This window comes from Carcharodon carcharias, chromosome 2, assembly GCF_017639515.1.
Source record: "Carcharodon carcharias isolate sCarCar2 chromosome 2, sCarCar2.pri, whole genome shotgun sequence".
Lineage (NCBI taxonomy): Eukaryota > Metazoa > Chordata > Chondrichthyes > Lamniformes > Lamnidae > Carcharodon > Carcharodon carcharias.
The window spans coordinates 152,535,475-152,557,789 of record NC_054468.1 but is presented as its reverse complement, the minus strand read 5'-3'; the positions used below and the strand labels follow the sequence as shown (position 1 = coordinate 152,557,789).

The 22,315-nt window shown below is 41.1% G+C and overlaps 1 protein-coding gene across 4 annotated transcripts in view; it reads left to right on the top strand.

The window, feature by feature from the left end:
• sod2 (superoxide dismutase 2, mitochondrial) overlaps positions 1-22,315 on the top strand; it is a 37,878-nt gene that overhangs the window by 1,217 nt on the left and 14,346 nt on the right. The window contains exons 2-4 of one of the 4 annotated variants that reach the window (XM_041175204.1): positions 3,231-3,353; positions 7,340-7,542; positions 20,345-20,461. In XM_041175204.1, coding sequence (XP_041031138.1) covers positions 7,455-7,542; positions 20,345-20,461 — 205 coding nt within the window. In that variant the 5' untranslated portion in view covers positions 3,231-3,353; positions 7,340-7,454. Of the gene's footprint in view, positions 1-655; positions 762-3,230; positions 3,354-7,233; positions 7,255-7,339; positions 7,543-20,344; positions 20,462-22,315 lie in introns of those variants that run through there. The other 3 variants (XM_041175213.1, XM_041175186.1, XM_041175195.1) reach the window with 3 other exon arrangements.

Here is a 22,315-nt window from a genome sequence, read left to right as displayed (position 1 = left end):
CTCTCCTCGCCCCCCCCCCCCCCCCTCCGACCCCCTCTCCTCGCCCCCCCCCCCCTCCGACCCCCTCTCCTCGCCCCCCCCCCCTCCGACCCCCTCTCCTCGCCCCCCCCTCCGACCCCCTCTCCTCGGCCCCTCCTCGCCCCCCCTTTCTCCCCTTCTCCCCCCCACTCTGCTCCACACCCCCCATATTCTCTACTCTTCACTCCCCCCCCCTTCTCTTCCCCCCCCCTCCCCCCATAAAAAGAAAATTTTCCACATCCACCCTGTCAAGGTGCTGGTGATGTGGGTGCTGATGATGCTAACATAGTGCCTCCATGGCATCATTTCTTTGAAAATTTAATCCTCGTCAACAGAAGTACTCCATGGTTGAAAAGGAATACACAAACATGAAATAGGAGCAGGAGTATGCTATTCAATCCCACAAGCCTGCTCTGCCATTCAATAAAATCATGGCTCTTCTGATTCTGGCCTTAACGTTTCTTTCCTGTTGGCCCCCGGAACCCTTGGCTCCCTTATCAATCAAAATTCTGCCTAACCCAATCTTAAACGTATTCAATTATCAAGCTTCCACAGCTCTCTGGGGAGGATAATTCCACAAACTAATGACACTCTGAGAGAAAACATTTCTCCTTATCTCTGATTCTCATAATTCCAGGTGCCCCCACAAAGGATGACATCCTCTCAGCATCCACTCTGTCAATTCCCCTCAGGATCTTGTATGTTTCAATCCGATCATCTCGCATTCTCCTGGACCTCAATGGGTATGGGCCCAACCTGTTCACACTTTGCTCATAAGATATCTGCTTCATCCTGGGAGTTAGTTGAGTGAACCTTCTCTGAATTGCTTCTAATGCAATTGTGCCATTTCTTAACTAAGGAGACCAAAACTGTACACAGTATTCCAGGTGCTGTACAACTGCAGTCACACTTTCCTACTATTATACATGATTCCCCTTGCAATAAATGCCAACATTCCAGTTGCCTTCCTAATCAATTGCTGCACCTCCATACCAACGTTTTGTGATTCATGTGCCAGCATACCCAGATCCTTCTGTACCGTGGAGTTCTGCAGTCTCTCTCTATTCAAATAACATACTGCTTTTCTATTCTTCCTGCCAGGATGGACATGATTTCTCCACATTATACTCCATCTACCAAATTTTTGCCACTCACTTAACCTACCTAAATTCCTCTGAAGGCTCTTTATGTCCTCTTGACATTGTACTTTCCTACCTATGTTTGTGTAATCAGCAAACTTAGCTACCATACGTTTGATCCCTTTATCCATGTCATTGATATAGATTGTAATTAGTTGAGGCCCCAGTACTGATTCCTGCAGTACTGCACTAGGAATAGCTTGCCAACCTGAAAATAACCCATTTACCTCATCTTTGCTTCTTGTTAGCTTACCAATCCTCTATCCATGCTATATATTACCCCCTAACCCATGAGCCCTGATTTTGTCTAGTAACTTTTGATATGGCACCTTGTTGAATGCCTTTTGGAAATCCAAGTACAGCATATCTACAGGTTCCCCTTTATCCACTTTACTTGTTACTTCCTCAAAGAACAAAGAATTTCTCTTTCACAAAACCATGTTGACTCTTCCTGATTATGTTATGATTTTCTAAATGTACTGCTATTACCTCCTTAATAATGGATTCTAGCATTTTCCCTAAGACAGGTGTTAGGCTAACTGCCTTATAGTTTCCCATTTTCTATCTCCCTCTTTTCGTGAATAGAGCTGTTACATTTGCAATTTTGAAATCTGCTGGGACCTTTCCCGAGTCTAGTGAATTATGGAAGATCACAACCAATGCATGTACTATCTCTGTAGCCACCATCTTTTAAGACCCTAGGATGAAAGCTATCGGGTCCTGGGGACTTGTCACATTTAGTTCTCATATTTTTCCCTGGTTATTGTGATTGTTTTAGGTTCCTCCCTCCATTTTACCTCTTGATTTTCAAGTATTCTCAACAGCAAAAACAGACACAAAATAAACGTTCAAAATTTCTGGCATTTCCTTGTTTCCCATTATTACTTCCCCTTTCTCACCATCCAAGGGTCCAACACTCACTTTATTTACCTTTTCCTTTTTTTAAGTACTTATACTTAAGTATTTTTATTATCTGTTTTTATGTTTCGAGCTAGCTTTCACTCATACTACCTCCTGATTTTTTTAGTCATACTTTGCTGATTTCAAAAATCTGCCCAATTTTCTGACCTACTGCTAATCTTTGCAGTATTGTACCTTTTTCCTTTTGGTTTGATTCTACCCTTAACTTCCTTAGCCATGGATGCTGCATCCTTCTCAGAGTTATTAAGGAATTATCTTCAAAGCCTGTCACTGTTTCTTCACTATCCTACCTTTTAGCCAATTTCCCAGTTCACTTTAGCTAACTTTGCCCTCATACTTTTAATATCTTTAATGTAATTATTTAAAATAGCTTATTGTTATTAGTATTCATGTTCTTTGATTTTTGTGTAGTAGCATTCTTTTGTTTTAGTCAGTGAACCTTGTGTCTTAATTCTTTTAGTAAATACCAGGGTTTTCGAATTTCCAAAAAAAATACTAAAATGTCACCACCATGTTTCTACTGCGATCATAACAAAAGTAACAGAAGGATACGCTGATCTGGTTAGTTGATGTAGAGTGGAAGGAGATTCATATGAAGCATAAGCACCAATTTGGATCATATGGCCTGTGACTGTGCTGTAAATTCTATTTTTTAATTTGATTTCATCACTGATGTGGGAGCTTGCTATGTATAAAATGGCTACTACTGACATCTATTAGAACACTTCAAAAGTTCTTAACTGGCTGCTTTGCTTTGGGACACGCTGAGGTCATGAAAGGCACTATATAAACAAAAGCTATTTTTCTTTCACTCCACGTACATAATTGCTTTTCCAAAGTAAAGCTCTTCATTAAGCATTTCCATACTTAAAATACCAAATAATATGAATGCTACTTGTCATAATGTTCTGGCTCAGTCTCTTTACGTCATCTGCCTCTCTCTGTCCTGGTCAGTTTATTTTACTTGAAATGTAGTCTGTTTTCTATCGGTCAGATGCTGAAGAGCTATGTTCATTCAAATTTCTTAATGCTTTGCCCTTTATTGTTATAAAAGTTATTACCAACGTAAAGTACAAGAGGGAGAAAGGGGTATTCCTTTCTCTACCTTTATTCAGACTACAGTACATGTAAAAGGTGCAGGTTGCTTCCCAGATATCGAGGGTAACCTGGAGACAGCAGCAAGAGTTTGAAGAGCTAGTGGGGTGAGTCTGTGGGATCAGAGCATTCCAAAGAAAATTGAAGAGTCACTTAACAGCAATGGAGAAAAATTGGTTGGTGAGCATGTTCTCTTTTTCTCTAATCTAAACTAGGAAATTTCAATCAGGTTAAATATAACAGTAATTGAAATAATAATAAGCACATGCAGGGCTAGAGGCATTAATTAAAATTTAATGATAATTAGCTAATTGAAACACAATGGCTCGTAACTTCCAGTGGAGTGACAATTGAGTCTGATTGCCACTCCGCTCGTAGTTACTTAGCTTGAATTGCAGCTGCTCCTATCACGCTGACTTCCAACTCAAACCAGGTGAGATCTGTGTAGCGCAGCGAACTCCTGAGGCTTACAGTTGAGGGCAACTCAGTCAAAGACAAGTGCCCCTTTTTTTATGGTGCTAGGTGTCAGGTTGGGTTCTGGTTGGTGGGGTGAGTCTGTGGGATCAGTGCATTCCAAAGAAAATTGAAGAGTCACTTAACAGCAATGGAGAAAAATTGGCTGGTGAGCATGTTCTCTTTTTCTCTAATCTAAACTAGGAAATTTCAATCAGGTTAAATATAACTTCAGTTAACATATAAGTTTTTGTAACCGCTGATATGAATTCAGAAGTATGACTCCAGACCCACAGCAACATGGTTGACTCTGAAATAGCCTAGCAAGCCACTCAAGTTGTATCAAACCGCTACAAAGTCTAAAAGGGATGAAATTGGGCAACACTGACAGTGATAAACTCAGCCCTGTCGACCCTTACTAACATCCGGGGGCTTGTGCCAAAATTGCGAGAGCTGTCACACAGACGAGTCGAGCAACAGCGTGACATAGTCATACTCATGGAATCATACCTTACAGATAATGTCCCAGACACCACCATCACCATCCCTGATCCAGCAGTGGTGGTAGCACATTGGTGTACAGTTGGGAGCGAATTGCCCTGGAAGTCCTCAACATCGACTGCATGGCATCAGGGCAAATGTGGGCAAGGAAACTTCTTGCTAATTACTATGATCCCTCCCTCCTCAGCTGATGAACCAGTACGCCTCCATGTTGAACACAACTTGGAGAAAGCACTGAATGTGGCAAGGGCGCAGAATGTACTTTCGCGGGGGGGGTGCTAAAATGTCCATCGTCAAGTGTGGCTCAGTGGCACCAGTACATATGGAGCTGGTTGAGTCGTAAAGGACATAGCTGCTAGACTGGGAACCAACAAGAGGGAAAAACATTTGACCTCATCCTCACCATTCTGCCTGTCACAGCTCCATCATGTTGTGTGGGGCACTATTGCCTTGCTAAATGGGATAGATTTCGAACAGATTTAGCAACTCAAGACTAGACATCCATGAGATGCTCTAGGCCATCAGCAGCAGATTTGTACTTGAACACAATCTGTAACCTCATGGTCTGGCATATCCCTCACTCTACCATTACCACAAGCCAGGGGATCAACCCTGGTTCAGTAAACAGTGCAGGAGGGCATGACAGGAGCAGCACCAGACATACGTAAAAATGACTTGTTCACCTGGCGAAGCTACAGCACAGGACTACTTCTGTGCCAAATAATATAAGCAACAAGCGATAGACAGAGCTAAGCAATTCCACAACCAACAGATCAGATCTAAGCTTGGTATTCTTGCCATATCCAATTGTGAGTGGTGGTGGGTAATTAAACAACGAACTGGAGGAGGAGGAGGCTTCACAAATATCCTTATCCTCAATGATGGGGGAGCCCAGCACATCAGTGCACAAGATAAGATTGAAGCATTTGCACATTCTTCAGCCAGAAGTGCCAAGTGGATGATCTACCTCTGCCTCCTCCGGCGGCCCCAGCATCACAGATGCCAGTCTTCTGTCAATTCAATTCACTCCATATGATATCAAGAAATGGCTGAAGGTGTTGGATACTGTAAAGGCTAGGTGCCCTGAATATTCTGGCAATAGTACTGAAGACTTGTGCACCAGAACTTGCCACTCCCCTCGCCAAGCTGTTCCAGTACAGCTACAACACTGGCATCTACCTGGCAATGTGGTAAATTGCCTAATTTTATCCTGTACACAAAAAGCAGGACAAATCCAACCAAGTCAATTAATGCCCCATTAGTCTTCTCTCAATCATCAGTAAAGTGATGGAAGGGTTCATCAATAGTGCTATCAAGTGAGACTTAATTAGCAATAACCTGCTTACTGACACTTAGTTTGGGTTCCACCAAGGCCATTCAGCTTCTGACCTCATTAAAGCCTTGGTTCAAACATGGACAGAAGAGCTGAACTCCAGAGGTGAAGTGAGAGTGATCACTCTTGACGTCAACGCAGCATTTGACCAAGTGTGGCATTAAGGAGCTCTAGCAAAACTGGAGTCAATGGGAATCAAGGGTTAAACTGGTTGGAGTCATACTTAGCACAAAGGAAGACCAAAGGAGTTCTCCAGAGTAGTGTCCTTGGCCCAACTATCTTCACCTTCATCAATGACCTTCCTTCCATCATAAGGTCAGAAGTGGGGATGTTTGCTGATGATTACATAATGTTCAGCATCATTTGGGGCTCCTCAAATACTGAAGCAGCCCATGGCCAAATGCAGCAAGACCTGGACAATATCCAGGCTTGGGCTGACAAGTGACAAGTAACAGTTGTGCCACAGAAGCGTCAGGCAATGATCATCTCCAACAAGAGACAATTCAACCATCGCCCCTTGATCTTCAATGGCATTACCATTGCTGAATCCCTCAGTAGCAACATCCTGGGGGTTACTATTGACCAAAAACTGAACTGGACCAGCCATATAAATACTGTGGCTACAAGAGCAGGTCAGAGGATAGTAATCCTGCAGCGAGAAGCTCACCTCCTGACTCCCCAAAGCTGTCCACCATCTACAAGGCACAAATCAGGAGTGTGATGGAATACTCTCCACTTGCCTGGATTAGTACAGCTCCAACAACACTCAAGAAGCTTGACATCATCCAGGAAAAAGCAGTCTGCTTGATTGTACCCCAACCACAAATATTCAATCCCTCTATCACCAATGAACAGTTGCAGCAGTCTGTACCATCCACAAAATGCACTGCAAGAATTTGCCAAGACTCCTTAGACAGCACCTTCCAAACCCACGACCACTACCATCTAGAAGGACTTGGAAATATACCACCATTCCTTCACCGTTGCTTGGTAAAAATCCTGGAACTCCCTAACAGTACTGTGGGTGTAACTACACCACATGGACTGCAGCAGTTGTAGAAGGCAGCTCATCACCACCGCACCAATTTGGGATGGGCAATAAATGCTGGCCTGGCCAGTGATGTCCACCTCCCATGAAGAATTAAAAAATAATTTTTGGCCAAACTAATATTTCTTGATCCTCATTGATTAAACTGTGCAGTTTTAACATAATTAAGTGTGCACAATTTAGAGTGAAGGCAATTTACTCAGTCAACACTAATTTACCTTGGATAATCTGGAGTTCTGTGTATACTGAGATGAAAATATGAGATGAAAAATTTTGCTTGTTTTCCATGGCAACTGCAAAATACATTCTGTTGACATTGCAGTAATGGCTTGTCATTTCAAACACATTTGCATTCTTCAAAGGTTGAGTTAAATATTGTGATCGTTTTTGCCATGGCTTTTCCAAAAGATAGCTTAGACTCTTTGTCTCGATTCAAGGTAGAGTGTATTCTGTTTTTGATTTATGTGGTCATAAAATCTTTAATGAAAATGAGCCCCTAATTGAGAGCCTTAGTTTTGTTTAAGTTTCATATATGTGCTTTGAAATAATTTCGGTAGTGCAGCTTTAAGAGTATATTAAGAGTATATTAATTCTGAAGTTTGCTTGGGTGTTTTGTGCGTGAAATATGGAACCTGCTATTATAATAGCATGACTTACTGTGTTGGGTGACTGATATAAAGGATGTTCATTTCTAGGATATATCTTTATCTTATGGATGTTCCTGACATTTATGAAGGGGGAAAAAGGTATTGGAAAAAACTTTAAGATATTAAAAAGTGAACATGTATATTTTTAATTTCACTGGCTAATTAACTTTTGTTTCTTATGCAGATGTGTCACCAACATTTCTCCAGTTTTGCGTTTTTTAGCTACCAGACAAAAGCATACACTGCCTGATCTGCCTTATGACTATGGCGCATTGGAACCACATATCAGTGCGGAAATAATGCAGTTGCATCATAGCAAGCATCATGCAACCTATGTTAACAACTTAAATGTTACAGAGGAGAAGTATGCAGAGTCCTTGGCCAAGGGTAAGTGTGCGCAATATGTGTGATGCTACTCATGTAGCTGACCTAAGGAGGAATGTCCAGGCAGATTTTTTAAAAATCAAAAAGGCTGGCAGGAGTTGAATAATGGGCTATCAATAATGTTATTAATGAATAATGGCTCAGTATTAGACAGCCAAATTGAACAAAACTGAAATGTCCAGTGAGGAATTTGTATTTTTTACCAATTGCCAGTCTATTAAATTTTGAACTAAAATTCTTGTGGACTGCGCTGTGTGCTATGTTAGTGTTTATACCAGTTCCCATTTGATGGGCTACTATAGTAATTAGATTATAGGCAAAATAGCTGTTTTACTTGGGATGGAGGTATGGTTTGGGCAGCAAGTTTCTTAGCTTTTTATTCTGCAAAACTTTCTTCATTGATACATATGGCAGCCTAGATGCAAACTGACAGCTTTTCAATTATCTTTTTTCTCCCCCTAACCTTGCATTGGGGGAAGTTAGAGTTTAATTCTAGTTAAAGACTTGGATTGCAGTCTGCCCTTCCCCATGTCATCATTTCAACATCCAGCTTTTCATAAGCCCTAAAATCATTTTCCTCTGCATCAATATCCTTCTGTAAACAGGTTTCTGAAGTTTTGCACATTATTCTGCAGCATTCTTAACAATGAAGGGTAGAAGATTGATATTATCGGGTTTGATTTATGATTTGATGCCATTGGCTCATCCTGATGTTTAGTTTAGCCTTGACGTTTCAATGAATGGTCAGTAATGCACCGAAATCTTTTCTGATGTTGAAAGCCATGGGCTGGATATTTGCTTACCAATGGAGGCAGGATGGGGATCAGGAAACGTGAAATCTTGAAGCTTTTCACTGCACAAATGAATATCCTCCCCCTTCCCAACCATGCGCCATTTTCATGCAGCTTTTTCACAGGTCAGGAAGGCCTTAGGTCACGACCTTGTCCACACCTTTTCTGAGGTTGGGGTCACCATTGTGAGCACTGTAGGAAATTTGAAGTTCCTCCCTCCAAGCTATTTTCACATGCCGGTGTCGTTTTGGAAGCTCTAAAAATAACTGCCTCATTGGAGAGATTGTGGCATTGGGGAAGCTTTCTGAGCAGTTGGGAACATTGTGACAGGTAAATACTTTGTTGAAATGTAGATGTATTTTACAGCAGTGATTGATCATAGGCCTCTGAAGATCTTTTCTTACCTTCCCAGCTGCCTTAGGTAATGGCCAGAAATATCAAATACAGTTTTCTTTTTTTTAAATGTTCATAGGCAAGAGAAATTTATCATTATTACTGCACTTTCCTAACTCTTACTAAAACGTACATGGATACTAGATTACTAAAATGTACATGGATACTAGATTAATATATTCCATTAAATTACACCCCGGGGTAAATTATTCCAGATTCCATTTGCTGTTGTTATTCCTGTCCCTATCTTATTCTGAATAGGGCATCCCATTAATTACCATGCTGTCTCATTCTGGAGCCCTGAAGGAACTTGACTATCCAGTATAATATTCTCACAATATCTTTAAAACAGAAACCAAACATTCCCATTTGATTCTGGATATCAAACATATTTTGTTTGTTCTTTATCTTAGATGACACTTTATTTTTTTCAAAATTATCCCAGAATTCAAATATTAATGTTGAATCCCCCAAAAGATTTTTTTTGATACCCAAGAACCACCTAGACTGTTTTTTCATTAGTTTTCTTTCTGAGTGAAAATTTGATTATTCCCTTAAACTTAAGGTAAATTACCCCTTTGAGTGCTTGAAATAGCAACTCATATCAAGTTCCAATCACAGCAACAGTTATGCCCAGGCTTGGTAGTTTTAAATTGTGCTTTTACATCAGAGACAGAAGTGCTATATGGAAGTTAACTGCAAACTGATTACAGGTATTTTGTTTTGAAACATAACCAATGGCCTGGTTGGGTTTGAAGTCCTTGAAAGGCAAAGCTTTTGTTCACACCATGGCTATGCTGTGTAATTTGATGTCGGTAGGTAAATTCTTAAATTCTGTAAATTTCTAGATCTCTTGTTGCAGTATCAGTGCTCATGTGGCCCTGGGAACCATTGTCACCTGTTTTTTTTCTTGGAAACAAAAAAATCCATTGTGGCTCGTTAGGATCCCAATAAGTCGTCATATCATCTGTAAACTTAGAAACTTAAAATTTAATAATGCCCATTATATAAATAAAATTTTACATGAATCAATGCAACAGTTGTGTTTTGTTTTAAAAAAGCAGCTGTCAGCAAAAGGGTTAACCTTTCCACTTATTTTCAAGGGGCGGAGCAAAACATTCTCAGATGCATGTAATTGCGCCACTTTTTAAAAAGTTATTGTTAAAAACACTTTCCTAATCAGAAAATAACCAAACTCCATTTTAAACTGCTTTTCTTTAAATTCTTTTGATATCTTCTCTTCAAGTGTGCCCAAATTTTATCCTTTACCATTAGAACCAACAAAAATCACTGGTATCATTATTGTTTCAAAGGAAAAACATTCTGTTTGGGGAAGACAGCATTTTAAATTAAACTTCAATTGTTTCCAAACTTTTAGCAGTTTTTGTAAGAGGATTCTCACCCAAGATTTTTTTGGTAAAACAACCAGAATCAATTCAAATATTCCAAATTCTAATTCACATCATGGATCATTTGAAATTCAAAACTGCTAAGCTTTTACCTTCACAACAGGTTAGTTAACCTTAATACTCCCAATTTAATTCAACACTTATAAACTAAACACAGAACATAATGGCACATTCTCTAAGAAGAGAAGATGAAGTATGTCATTTTCACATTATTCCTTCCGGCATCTTTTTAAGTGATTGTAATGAAACTAAAGATAAAGTTAGCTTTCGCAATTAAATAAAACTTCCAACAATTTTAGACCAAAAGAGGGGCATCAGTTTCTCAACGAGACAGCACTGTAACCTTACACACTTTAACTGTAGAAAAGGAACATGTCTCTTTTGTTTGTTCTTTTCCTCCCTTGAACCAGTTTTTAATTTCTGCTACATAACCTCATATTGGGAAAAGGCCTGTAAGACAACAGATCTTTAATTTACATTGGGTAACAATAGCAACTTTATCTAAACTCGAGTCAGATTAAAACAAAATATTTAAATTGGATTTTGCCGAACACAGAAGGCTTAAGGCGAAAGCTCATTTCCTACAAGATTAGTTGTTCAGTTGCAAAAAAAAAATCAAATTGTATAACATCATTAATTTTAAAAAGTTATTCAGTTTTTATATTTTTACAACTCTGGATGCACAATTTTAAATGAAAACAAACAGGTTCACAGTCACACCTTATAATACCAAGTAACTTTGAATTGGGAAGCCATTACAGGAATCAATATTTCTGAATGCCAAAATATCTGTTTTATTCTCGTTCCAGAGCCAGTGGAGCAGATAGCTTCAACCAATTTACAACCAGAATATGTCTGAAGTTTCCCATAACAATATACACATGTATAGATACAACTGGAAAATTACAAATTTATGGTTTCAACATTAAAAGGCCAGACGATAAATGGTTAACAACTATAGCTCTTGACACAGATGTTGGGTGGCATTACAATCAAAACAATCAATCACAAACCCTCTTCAAAGACCGATTTAAATCAAAGGAAACACAGTAATTATTTATTAATTTCATTTCAATTTCACTTAGCACGGAAGCTAACAATTGGCTTCAGTGACGGTTTCAAGCTTAATTTCTTTCCCTTCAGAACAGAACATGAAACCTTTTCCTTTCTCAGTAGTTTTAACGATTGCTGTTAGCTTTTAACTTATTTCTTTTCCTCTTACCCATCTTCCTACTTGCACAATCTTAATTTTTTCTCGGCACAGAAGCTGACAGCATTTACTCTCAGCCTATGTGATGGTTTCAACTTGTAAATGTTTTTTTTTCGCCTTTTGAACTGTCCTCTCAGCGGCTCGTATCGGTTCCCTAACTTTCTGCTTTTTTTTTTCAAATATTCATTCTCCTCCTTCTGATGTTTCAAATGATCAATCTTCTGATCCTTTTTTCTAATGACCTCTTTACCTCTTGGGGCACTGTAGTATGCAGCGTAAGCTAAAAGGTAAAGGCTTGTCAACCTTCAGCTTCTTTTGACCTACCCATTTCTGAATAAACTACTCCATCTTCAAAGTACGTACACTCGCCCATCATAAGGCATCCCTCTAACAGTTCCTCTTTGTCAATAACAGGCAACTTACCTAACTTTTCTTTATGAGCTAAAGTCACATCTTTGGTTACCATATCATTCTGGAGTCTTAACATGTCTTTGATTACTGGCATGTCTCACAATGGGTCTTTGCACACCCTAAGAGTTTCCCTTCCCAGACTGTGTGTTAGCCAGACAATCACAACCCTGAGATTCCTAATTGTTACAAAAGATTGCCCACGCTGTATTAATGATGTCCCACCTGAGTTTCCAGATCTAATTGTGCTTGTGCCTGACAGAAAGGTTGACAGTGAGACTGTCAATGAGATGACGAATTTGTAACAAGTCAAAGATTTATTAAGTAGAATTCAGGTATAAAATTTAATAAACAAGGCAGCTATGAACAGGTTTAGATAAGCTTTACATCCAGCTTCAACCTTGGAGGTATAGCACTCAGATCAGACTTCACCTTCTCTCAATTTCTAGCTTACAGTTCTTGCGCCACCAGGATCTTGTCTTTAGTGGTGTCCTTCTCCACCTGGAAGACCTGATGAGGGTCTCTAACTCCTATCCAACTAACTCCTCCATCTCCTCAATCATCTCCAGCCTTGTGGTTGATCACACACTGAACATGCCTTTTTTGACCAACCAGGTACAATTCATCTGAATCTCGCATAGTGGCGGCGGTGTAGTGATATTGTCACTGGACTAGTAATCCAGAGGCCCAGGGTAATGCTCTGGGGACCTGGGTTCAAAACAGCAAATGGTGGAATTTGAATTCAATAAAAATCTGGAATTAAAAGTCTAAGGATGACTATGAAAACATTGTCGATTGTTACCTGCCCTGGCCTACATGTGACTCCAGGCCTTCATGTGACTGCAGACCCACATCAATGTGAAATACCTAGCAAGCCACTCAGTTGTATCGAACTGCCTATAAGGAGTGAAATCGGATGGACCACTAGGCAACGACAATGGCAAACTCAACCCTGTTGGCACTGCAAACTCCTCCTTGCTAACATCTGGAGGCTTGGGCCAAAGTTGAGAGAGCTGTCTCACAGACTAGTCAAGCAAGAGCCTGACAAAGTCATACTAACTGCATCATACCTGACAAATAATGTCCCAGACACCACCATCACTATCGCTGGGTTTGTCCTGTCTCACAGGCAGAATGGACCAAACAAAGGTGGTGGCACAGTCGGGAGAGAGTTGCCCTGGGAGTTCTCAACATCCGCTCTGGACCCCATGAAGTGTCATAGCATCAGGTCAAACATGGGTAAGAAAACCTCCTGCTGATTACCATGTAGCAGTTGATGACTCTGATTGTCCATCAATTCTCCAATCCCTGCAGTGATGAGAGCTGCAGCTGACTGGTCAGGAAATGCAGGAGGACACCTGAGACTAGACACTGGAGACCAAGTAAGCTCAAGGGGATCCCAGGGCGGGGCGGGGAGGGCAGGGAAGGCCTGAAAGGTCTCGGTGGAGAGGAGGTCCAGAGGCCACTGGACCTTAATGGGGGGGTGCCTGATGTCAGAAAGGGGCTTCTGATGGAGGTGCCCCTCCCTTCCTGTCTGAGAGCTAACTCTGTTGTATTTTGGGCTTCCCTTATACAATTTCAATCCTCCCACCAGCCTCAAAATTGAGACTAGGTGGAAAATGGCTGTTAAGTGACCAATAATTGGCCACTTTGAGCCTCTGTTGGGGCAAGAGCGGGCTTCATATCTGAGGCCTTGCCCGCCCCAGCATAAAATCGCTGTGTGGTTGGGGCGGGTGGGAACCTGAAGGGAATCCCATCGTTTCAATTTCACGTCTCCACCCCACTGCCTAAAAACCCACAGGTAGGTTCTTGGGAAAAGGGTGGGCCAAGTGGATCAAGTGCCAGTAAAGAAATATTTCTGTGACAGTTATAAGGTGAGCTTATGATCGATTTCAGGTGGACAATACAACCGAGAACCAGGCTGAATATAGAAGATTCAGCGTTGAAGTGAAAAACCAAATAAGTGGAGAGAGAGTCTGAAAAAAGACTAGCAGTTGATACAAAAGTGAATCTAAAAATCTTCTATAAGAATATAAATAATAAAAGGGTGGGAAAAGGAGGATTGGGACCAAAAAGGGGATTTATGCATGGAGGCAGAGAGCATGATATTAAATTAATACTTTACCTCTGTCTTTAGCAAGGAACCAGGTCATGGTGGAAGAGGAGGCAATGCAGACACTTGAAGGGTTTACAATTGATAAGGAGAAGATATTGGAAAGGCCGTCTGTAATTAAAGTTGAGAAGGCACCAGGACCTGAGGATATTAAGAAGTGAGACTGAAGAAAATTGTGGAGATACTGGCCATAGCTTTCCAGTTATCCTGAGATTCAGGGATGCTGCCAGAGGACTGGACAATTGTAAATGTTACATTCTTGTTCAGAAAAGGGTGTAAAGATAAGCCCAGCGACTACAGGCCAGTCAGTTTAACTTTGGTGATGGAGAAGCTTCTTGAAAGGACAGTTTGGGACAAAATAAATAGTCACTTGGGAAAATGCAGGTTAATTAAGGAAAGCCAGCACAGATTTATTAAGGGAAAATCATGTCTAATGAACTGAATGAAGTTTTTTTGATGAGGCAACAGACGGTTGATGAGGGTAATGCTGTTGGTGTGGTTTACATGGACTTCCAGAAGGCATTTGATAAAGTGCTGCACAACAGGCTTGGTGGGCAAATTTATAGCTCATGGAATAATAGAGACAGTGGCAACATGGATACCAAAATGGCTGAGTGACAGGAAAGAGAGTAGCAGTTAATGCATGTTTTTTGGACTGGAGCAAGATTTGTGGTGGAGTTTTCCAAGGGTTGGTATTGGGTCCCTTGCTCTTCCTGAACTATATTAATGACCTAAACCTTGGCACAACTTTAAAAATTTGAGAATGGTAACAAAGCTTTGAAGTATTATGAACTGTGAGGAGGATAGTGGGCAATTTCAAAAGGCATAGAGAACAGATTGGTACAATGGACGGACAAGTGGCAGATGAAATTTAATGCAGAGAAATGACAAGTAATTCATTTTGGTCAGAAGAATGTGGAGACACAAACTAAAGGGTACAATTCTAAAGGAGATGCAGGTGGCAAAGTGGTAATTTCATTGGCCTGGTAATCCAGAGGCCCAGGCCAATGTTCCTATGGCATGGGTTCAAATCCTACCTGGTGGAATTTAAATTCAATTCATAAATCTAGGACGTAAAGCTAGTTTCAGTAATGGTGGCCATGAAACTATAATCGATTGTTATAAAACACGTCTGATTCACTAATGTCCTTTTAGGGAAGGAACTCTGCCGTCCCTACTCTGAATGGGGACCCACTCCAGACACACAGTAGTGTGGATGACTTTTAATTGCCCTCTGAAATGGTCTAGCAAGCCATTCAGTTCAAGAGCAATTGGGGATGAGCAATAAATGCTGGCCTTGTCAGCAATGCCTTCATCCCATCAAAGAATTGGGGGGCAAATGTACAATTGGTGAATATGTACAAAACACATTGAAAGTGACAGGACAGGTTGAGACAGTGGTTAATTAAGCATATACCATCCTAGGCTTTATTAATAGGGACATGGAGAAAAAAAGCAAGGAAGTTTTGTTAAACTTGCATAGAGCACTGGTTCAACCTCAACTGGAGCGTCCAGTTCTGGGCGGCACACTTTAGGGAAAATGTGAAGGCATTGGAGAAAATGCAGAAAGAATTCATGACAATGGTCCCAGGGATGAGGAACTTCAGTTAGGTAGATAGAGTGGAAAAGTTAGGACTGTTTTCCTTGGAGAAAAGAAAGTTATGAAGAGATTTAGTAGAGGTTTTACAAGTCGATGGGATCTGGACAGAGTAATAAGGAACAACTGTTCCATTGATGGAAGGATCAAGAACAAGAGAACATAAATTTAAGGTAATTAGCAAAAGCGACATGAGGAAATCATTCTGATGCAGCAAGTGGTTAGAATCTGGAATGCACTGCCCGAATGTGGTAGACGTATGTTCAATTGAGGCCTTCAAAGAGCGACTTGGATTGTTATCTGAAAAGAAACAATGTGCAGGGCTATGGGTAAATTGTTCCTGTAGAGAGCCAGTGCAGACATGATGGGCTGAATGGCCTCCTTCTGTGCTGTAACAATTCTGTGATTCCGTGTCTTCTAGAGGTTTATGTTGGGGCCATCCTTTTGATGTGTGTTAATGACTTAGGCATTGATACACAGGACATAATTTTAAAGCTTGCAGATGGCAAGAAACTCAGAAATGTAGTAAATAGTGAGGAGGATAGTAACTGATTCAGGAGGAGATCGACAGGCGAATAAAATGAACAGATATTTGGCAGGTGAAATTTAATGCAGAGAAGCATTGACTAATTCATTCTTTAGGAAGAATAAGAACAGGAAATATAAGATAAATGGTGTCATTGGAAAGGTCTTGCAGGATCAGAGACATGTGAGTATACATACACAATTTTTTGAATGTAGCAGGACAAGTTGAGAATATAGGATCCTTAACTTTATAAACAGAGGCTTAGGGTACAAAAACAGGGAAGTTGTGCTGACTTTTAAAACAAATTAAATACTTAATAGACTCCAGCTGGGATATTGTGCCCAATCTTGGGGAACACACATTAGGAAGAATTTCACGGTCTCAGAGGAGATTTAATGCTGACTGAAATGCTACTTAGTTACAATACTAACTAGGGCTGTCTTAAAAATTCTGTGATTCTGTAATTCTATTTCAAATTTATATTAAGAGTCAGGTTCTGTCAGTGTTTTCAACCTTAAAGTGATTTAAATAGCCTTGTTAAACAGTGGCAGTTATCTGTCAATCAGCTGAAGTTAGTTAGTTCAATTGGTGTAAATTACTATAGCAGGAAGCTAAAGTAGTTAATGACTCGTCAGAAGCTCCAAATAAGCAGACATGTTTTTCAAACCAAAACAGAATTACCTGGAAAAACTCAGCAGGTCTGGCAGCATCAGTGGAGAAGAAAAGAGTTGACGTTTCGAGTCCTCATGACCCTTCAACAGAACTCTGTTGAAGGGTCATGAGGACTCGAAACGTCAACTCTTTTCTCCTCCGCTGATGCTGCCAAATCTGCTGAGTTTTTCCAGGTAATTCTGTTTTTGTTTTGGATTTCCAGCATCCGCAGTTTTTGTTTTTATCTATGTTTTTCAAACCGCATGGAGAGGAGACAATGCTAGAGTGAGACGTATATAGTGTATGTAGTTGGGAATTTGGTTCAGGTGGGAATTCAGTGCACAGGAGGAAACAGGTGCTCCTTTTTCTACTTGTCTCCAAGTTAGGTGTGTGCAACCTTCTATTAGATTATATGTGTAAAGCATTAATTAATTGGCTAATTAAATAAATTAGGTTGAACAGAAATGACAGGGATGGTGGCATGCTGTAATTGCAGCATGTGGGAATCTGTGGAATGCACTGCAATCCTGGACAACCGTATCTGCAATACGTATCTGTAGCTTAGGTAATGTCAGCTGAATGCCGAACTGAAGTTTGAATTGTGGATGTTGCGTGGCATCAGGGAGGGGGAGAGTTACCACGATACTTTGTAACAGGAGGCAGCCTTGGGTTAGGCAGAACCTTAGAGCTGGTCAGGGACAGGAAGGTGTGATTGCGAAACAGGCAGGTATGAGAAACCACCATGTAGTTTGTCCAACAAGTATGAGGTAATTGTTACCTGTGTGGATGAGGAAACGGACTGCAAGGTGGTTGAGCAGGCTCTGAAGAAGAGTCGTGCGGACTCGAAACATTAACTCTTTCTTTCTCCACAGATGCTGTCAGACCTGTTGAGTTTTTGCAGCACTTTGTTTTTATTCCACTTGAACTCGCTGGGACCAGTGTCCTTACCAATCAGATAACTAGAGCAGTGGACAGAGCTTGTACGGAGATGGGGAGTGTTTGGATGAAGGGAGATTTAGGAGTTCAAAGAGAGAAGGCAAGGTATCAGAGGCAACGTGGGCAAAGACAAGCAGAGTGGGTCAGGAAGGGACAGAGAGTTTAACAAAAATTTTACATCAGCAAATAAGGACATTGCACAGAATAGAAGTTAGGATAAATTGAAATTAAAAGTTCTTTATCTGAATGCATGAAGTGTCTACAATAGGATAGATGAACTAATGGCACAAATGGAAGTAAATAATTATTCCAGAGTACACTATTTAGGAAGGATAGAATGGCAAAGGAGAAGGGGCAGTCCTGAGAGTAAAAGATGACAAAAACGTTAGAGAGACAGAAGATCATGAAGTAGAATCAGTATGGGTGGAAATTAGGAATAGCAAGAATCGGAAAACACTGGTGGGAGTAGTTTATAGGCTCCCTGACAGTAGTTATTCCATTGGACAGAACATTAATCAAGAAATTATTGGAGCTTGTAACAAAGGAATTGTGGGGACTTGAATCTTCATATAGACTGGGGCAATCAAATTGGTAAGAATGGTCTAGAAGTTGAGTTTGTAGAATGTTTTCATGACAGTTTCTTGGAGCAATACATTGTGGCACTGAAAAGGGATAAAGCTACCTTAGGTCTAGAATTGTGTAATGAAGCAGGGTTAATTCGTAATCTCATAGTGCAAGACCCACTGGGAAATATTGATCATTTTACCATTGAATTCCATGTTAAATTTGAAACTGACATACTCCAATCACAAACAAGAATTGTAAACAATTCATGGGTATGAGGGGAGAACTGGCTAAGTTGAATGGGGTAAATAAACAGGGATTTGGGGACCGGATGGGAAGGTGGAGTTGAAGCCCAAGATCAGCTGTGATTGTATTGAATGATGGAGCAGGTTGAAAGAAACAATTCAAAATCTTCAACAAAATTAATAGCAGCGGAGAAAAAGTTTTGAAACTTAAGAAACTAAAATCCAACATATTCCCGGTATCTGATAGCCTACACCCTAGGGTTCTAAAAGAAATAGCTGCAGAGATAATGGATGCTGTGGCCCTGACTTTCCAAAATTACTTTGATTCAGGAACAGCCCCATTAAGTTGGAAGTTGGCAAATGTTACAACATTTTTCAAGAAACGAGGAGGAGAGAAAACAGTGAACTATAGGCCAGTTAGTCTAACATCAATTGTTGGGAAAATCTGGAATCTATTATTCAGGAAGTCTTAATGCAATTAGAAAAGCATATTATGATCAAAGCAAGTCAATATGGTTTTACTAAAGGGAAATCCTGTATAACAAATTTAGTAGTTTTTTGAGGATGTAACTAGTACGGTAGATGAAGAGGAAGGCATTTGATCAGGTACCACACAAAAGATTAATGGTCAAGATAAGGGCTCATGGAATTTGGGGGTAATATTTAACATGGAAAGAGGTTTGGTTAATGGATAGAAAGCAGAGAGTGGGGATAAACAGAGCTTCTAAAAGTTGACAGGCAGTGAATAGTGGAGTGCCACAAGGATTGCTGGGGCCTCAACTATTTACAATCTATATTAATGACTTGGATGAAGAGAGTGAGAATAATATTTCAAAGTTTGCAGGTGATACAAAGCTAGGTGGGAAGGTAAGCTCTGGGGAGGATACAGAGAGGCTGCCAAGATTTATAGACAGGTTAAGTGAGTGGGCAACAAGATATCAAATGGCGTATAATGTAGGGATGTGTGAAGTTATTCATTTTGGTTGTAAGAATAGAAAAGCAGAATATTTTTTTAAAAGTTTGTGTTAATACTTGAAGAGACTTAGGTGTGCCTGTATGCAGAAAGCTAGGATGCTAGCGGAGCAAGCAATTAGGAAGGCAAATTGCAAAAAAGTGCAAGAATAAAGAAGTATTGCTGCGATTGTGCAGGGCTTTAGTGAGAACACATTTGGAATAATGTGTGTGGTTTTGGTCTCCACATTTAAAAAAGGATATACTTGCGTTGGAAGAGGTACAACAAAGGTTCACTGAATTAGTCCCTGGGATGAGGGGATTGTCCTATGATGACAGGCTAAGTAAATTGGGTTTATGTTCTCTGGAGTTCCAAAGAATTAGAGGTGATCTCATTGGAATCTACAAAATTCTGAAGGAGCTTGATAGGGCAGATGCTGAGAGATTGCTTCTGCTGGTTGGAGAATCTAAAATAAGGGGGCACAGCCTCAGGACAAGGTTCTGATCATTTAGGTCTGAGATAAGGAGAAATTATTTCACTCAAAGGGTTGTGAATCTTTGGAATTCTCTACCCAAGACGGTCATGGATGCTGCACCATTGAATACATTTAAGGCTTAAATCGACAGATTTTTGGTATCTCGGGGAATTAAGGGATTTGGGGACCGGATTGGAAGGTGGAGTTGAAGCCCAAGATCAGCTGTGATTGTATTGAATGATGGAGCAGGTTTGGAGGGCCAAATGGTTTACCACTGCTCCTGTTTCTCATGTTCTTGTGTTTTCCTTAGAGCAGAGACATAATGGGAAGATTAACTAGAACAGGACATACAACTCCTGTGTTGGTTTTTTTTTAGCGAGAAGGAGTTACAAGTTGGGGTGTAGGATAAAAAAGCATTCCATTGTGGAAAGATTGTGCTTGTGCTTGTGCTTTTGCTTTCATTAAATATATTTCCACACATTGAATAATTTCTTCAACATGACCGCATCATAATAGTTTATTTCATGCATTTTAGGTGATGTGACAACTCAAGTTGCTCTGCAGCCAGCACTGCGATTTAATGGTGGGGGTCATATTAATCACTCTATTTTCTGGACTAACCTGTCTCCTAATGGTGGAGGAGAACCTGCAGGTAGGTTTGAATTATTGAGAGAATGGACGTTATTTTATAAATTATTTTTGGGGGTGATGTGCATGCTTGTGTGATTTAATTAAGCTGGGGAAAGGTTACTCCAGACAGGTTGGGGGATGTTTAAGATACGTGAGGACAAGGGGGACCCTATCATGGTTCTGGGAGGGAGAGGAAGGTGTGAGGGTGGATGCGTGGGAGATGAGCCGGACACGGTTGAGGGCCGTCAACCACCATGGGTGGAAAACCTCGGTTAAGAAAGAAGGAAGACATATCAGAGGAACTGTTTTTGAAGGTAGCATCATCGGAACAGATGCGACGGAGGCGAAGGAACTGAGAGAATGGGATGGAGTTCTTACAGGAAGCGGGATGTGAGGAGCTGTAGTCGAAGTAGCTGTGGGAGTCTGTAGGCTTGTAATGAATATTGGTGGACAGTCTATCACCAGAAATTGAGACAGAGGTTAAGGAAGGGAAGGGAAGTGTCAGAGATGGACCATGTGAAAATGATGGAGGGGTGAAAATTGGAAGCAAAACTTTTCACCCCACCAGCCTCCGCATTCAAAGGATCATTCTCCGCCATTTCCGCCTACTCCAGTATGATGCCACCACCAAACACATCTTCTCTCCTCCCCCACCCCGGCGGCATTCCACAGGGATTGTTCCCTCCGGCACACCCTGGTCCACTCCTCCATCACCTCCTACACCTCAACCCCCTCCCACGGCACCTTCCCATGCAACCACAGAAGGTGCAACACCTGCCCTTTACCCTCTCCTCACTGTCCAAGGGCCCAAACACTCCTTTCAAGTGAAGCAGCATTTCACTTGCACTTCCCTCAATTTAGTCTATTGCATTCGCTGCTCCCAATGCGGTTTCCTCTACATTGGAGAGACCAAACGCAGACTGGGTGACTGCTTTGCCGAACACCTTCGGTCTGTCCGCAAGCATGACCCAGACCTCCCTGTCACTTGCCATTTCAACACACCACCCTGCTCTCATACCCACATGTCTGTCCTTGGCCTGCTGCATTGTTCCAGTGAAGCTCAACGCAAACTGGAGGAACAGCACCTCATCTTCTGACTCGGCACTTTACAGCCTTCCAGACTGAATATTGAGTTCAACAATTTTACGTCATGAACTCTCTCCTCCATCCCCATCCCTTTTCCGATCCCCTTTTTTTTCCAATAATTTATAAGGATTTTTCGTTTCCCACCTATTTCTATTATTTTTAAATGTATTTCCATCCATTGTTTTATCTCTATCTTTTAGCCTATTTTGATCCCTTCCTCCCACCCCAACCCCACTAGGGCTATCTATACCTTGCTCGTCCTGCTTTCTACCCTTAATGTCACCTATTATCACATTCCTTAGATAATATCACCGCCTTCAACACCTCTTTGTCCTTTTTGACTATGACATCTTTTGGTTATCTCCACCTATCACTGGCCCTCCATGCAGCTCCCCCTGTCCCTCCCCCCCCCTCCCCACAAACCAGTTTATATTTCACATCTTTTCTACTTTTTCTTAGCACTGTTGAAGAGTCATGCAGCATTCCACAGGGATTGTCCCCTCTGGCACACTCTGGTCCACTCCTCCATCACCTCCTACACCTCAACCCCCTCCCACGGCACCTTCCCATGCAACCACAGAAGGTGCAACACCTGCCCCTTAACCTCTCCTCACTGTCCAAGGGTTGCTCTCCGCAGATGCTGTCAGATCTGCTGAGTTTCTCCAGGTATTTTTGTTTTGGATTTCCAGCATCCGCCGTTTTTTGCTTTTATCTTGAATTTCAAGAGCTGTGAGAGCAATGAAACTGAGATGAAAGGGAGAAAAAGGTATTTTAGAGTTACTGTAGAGAG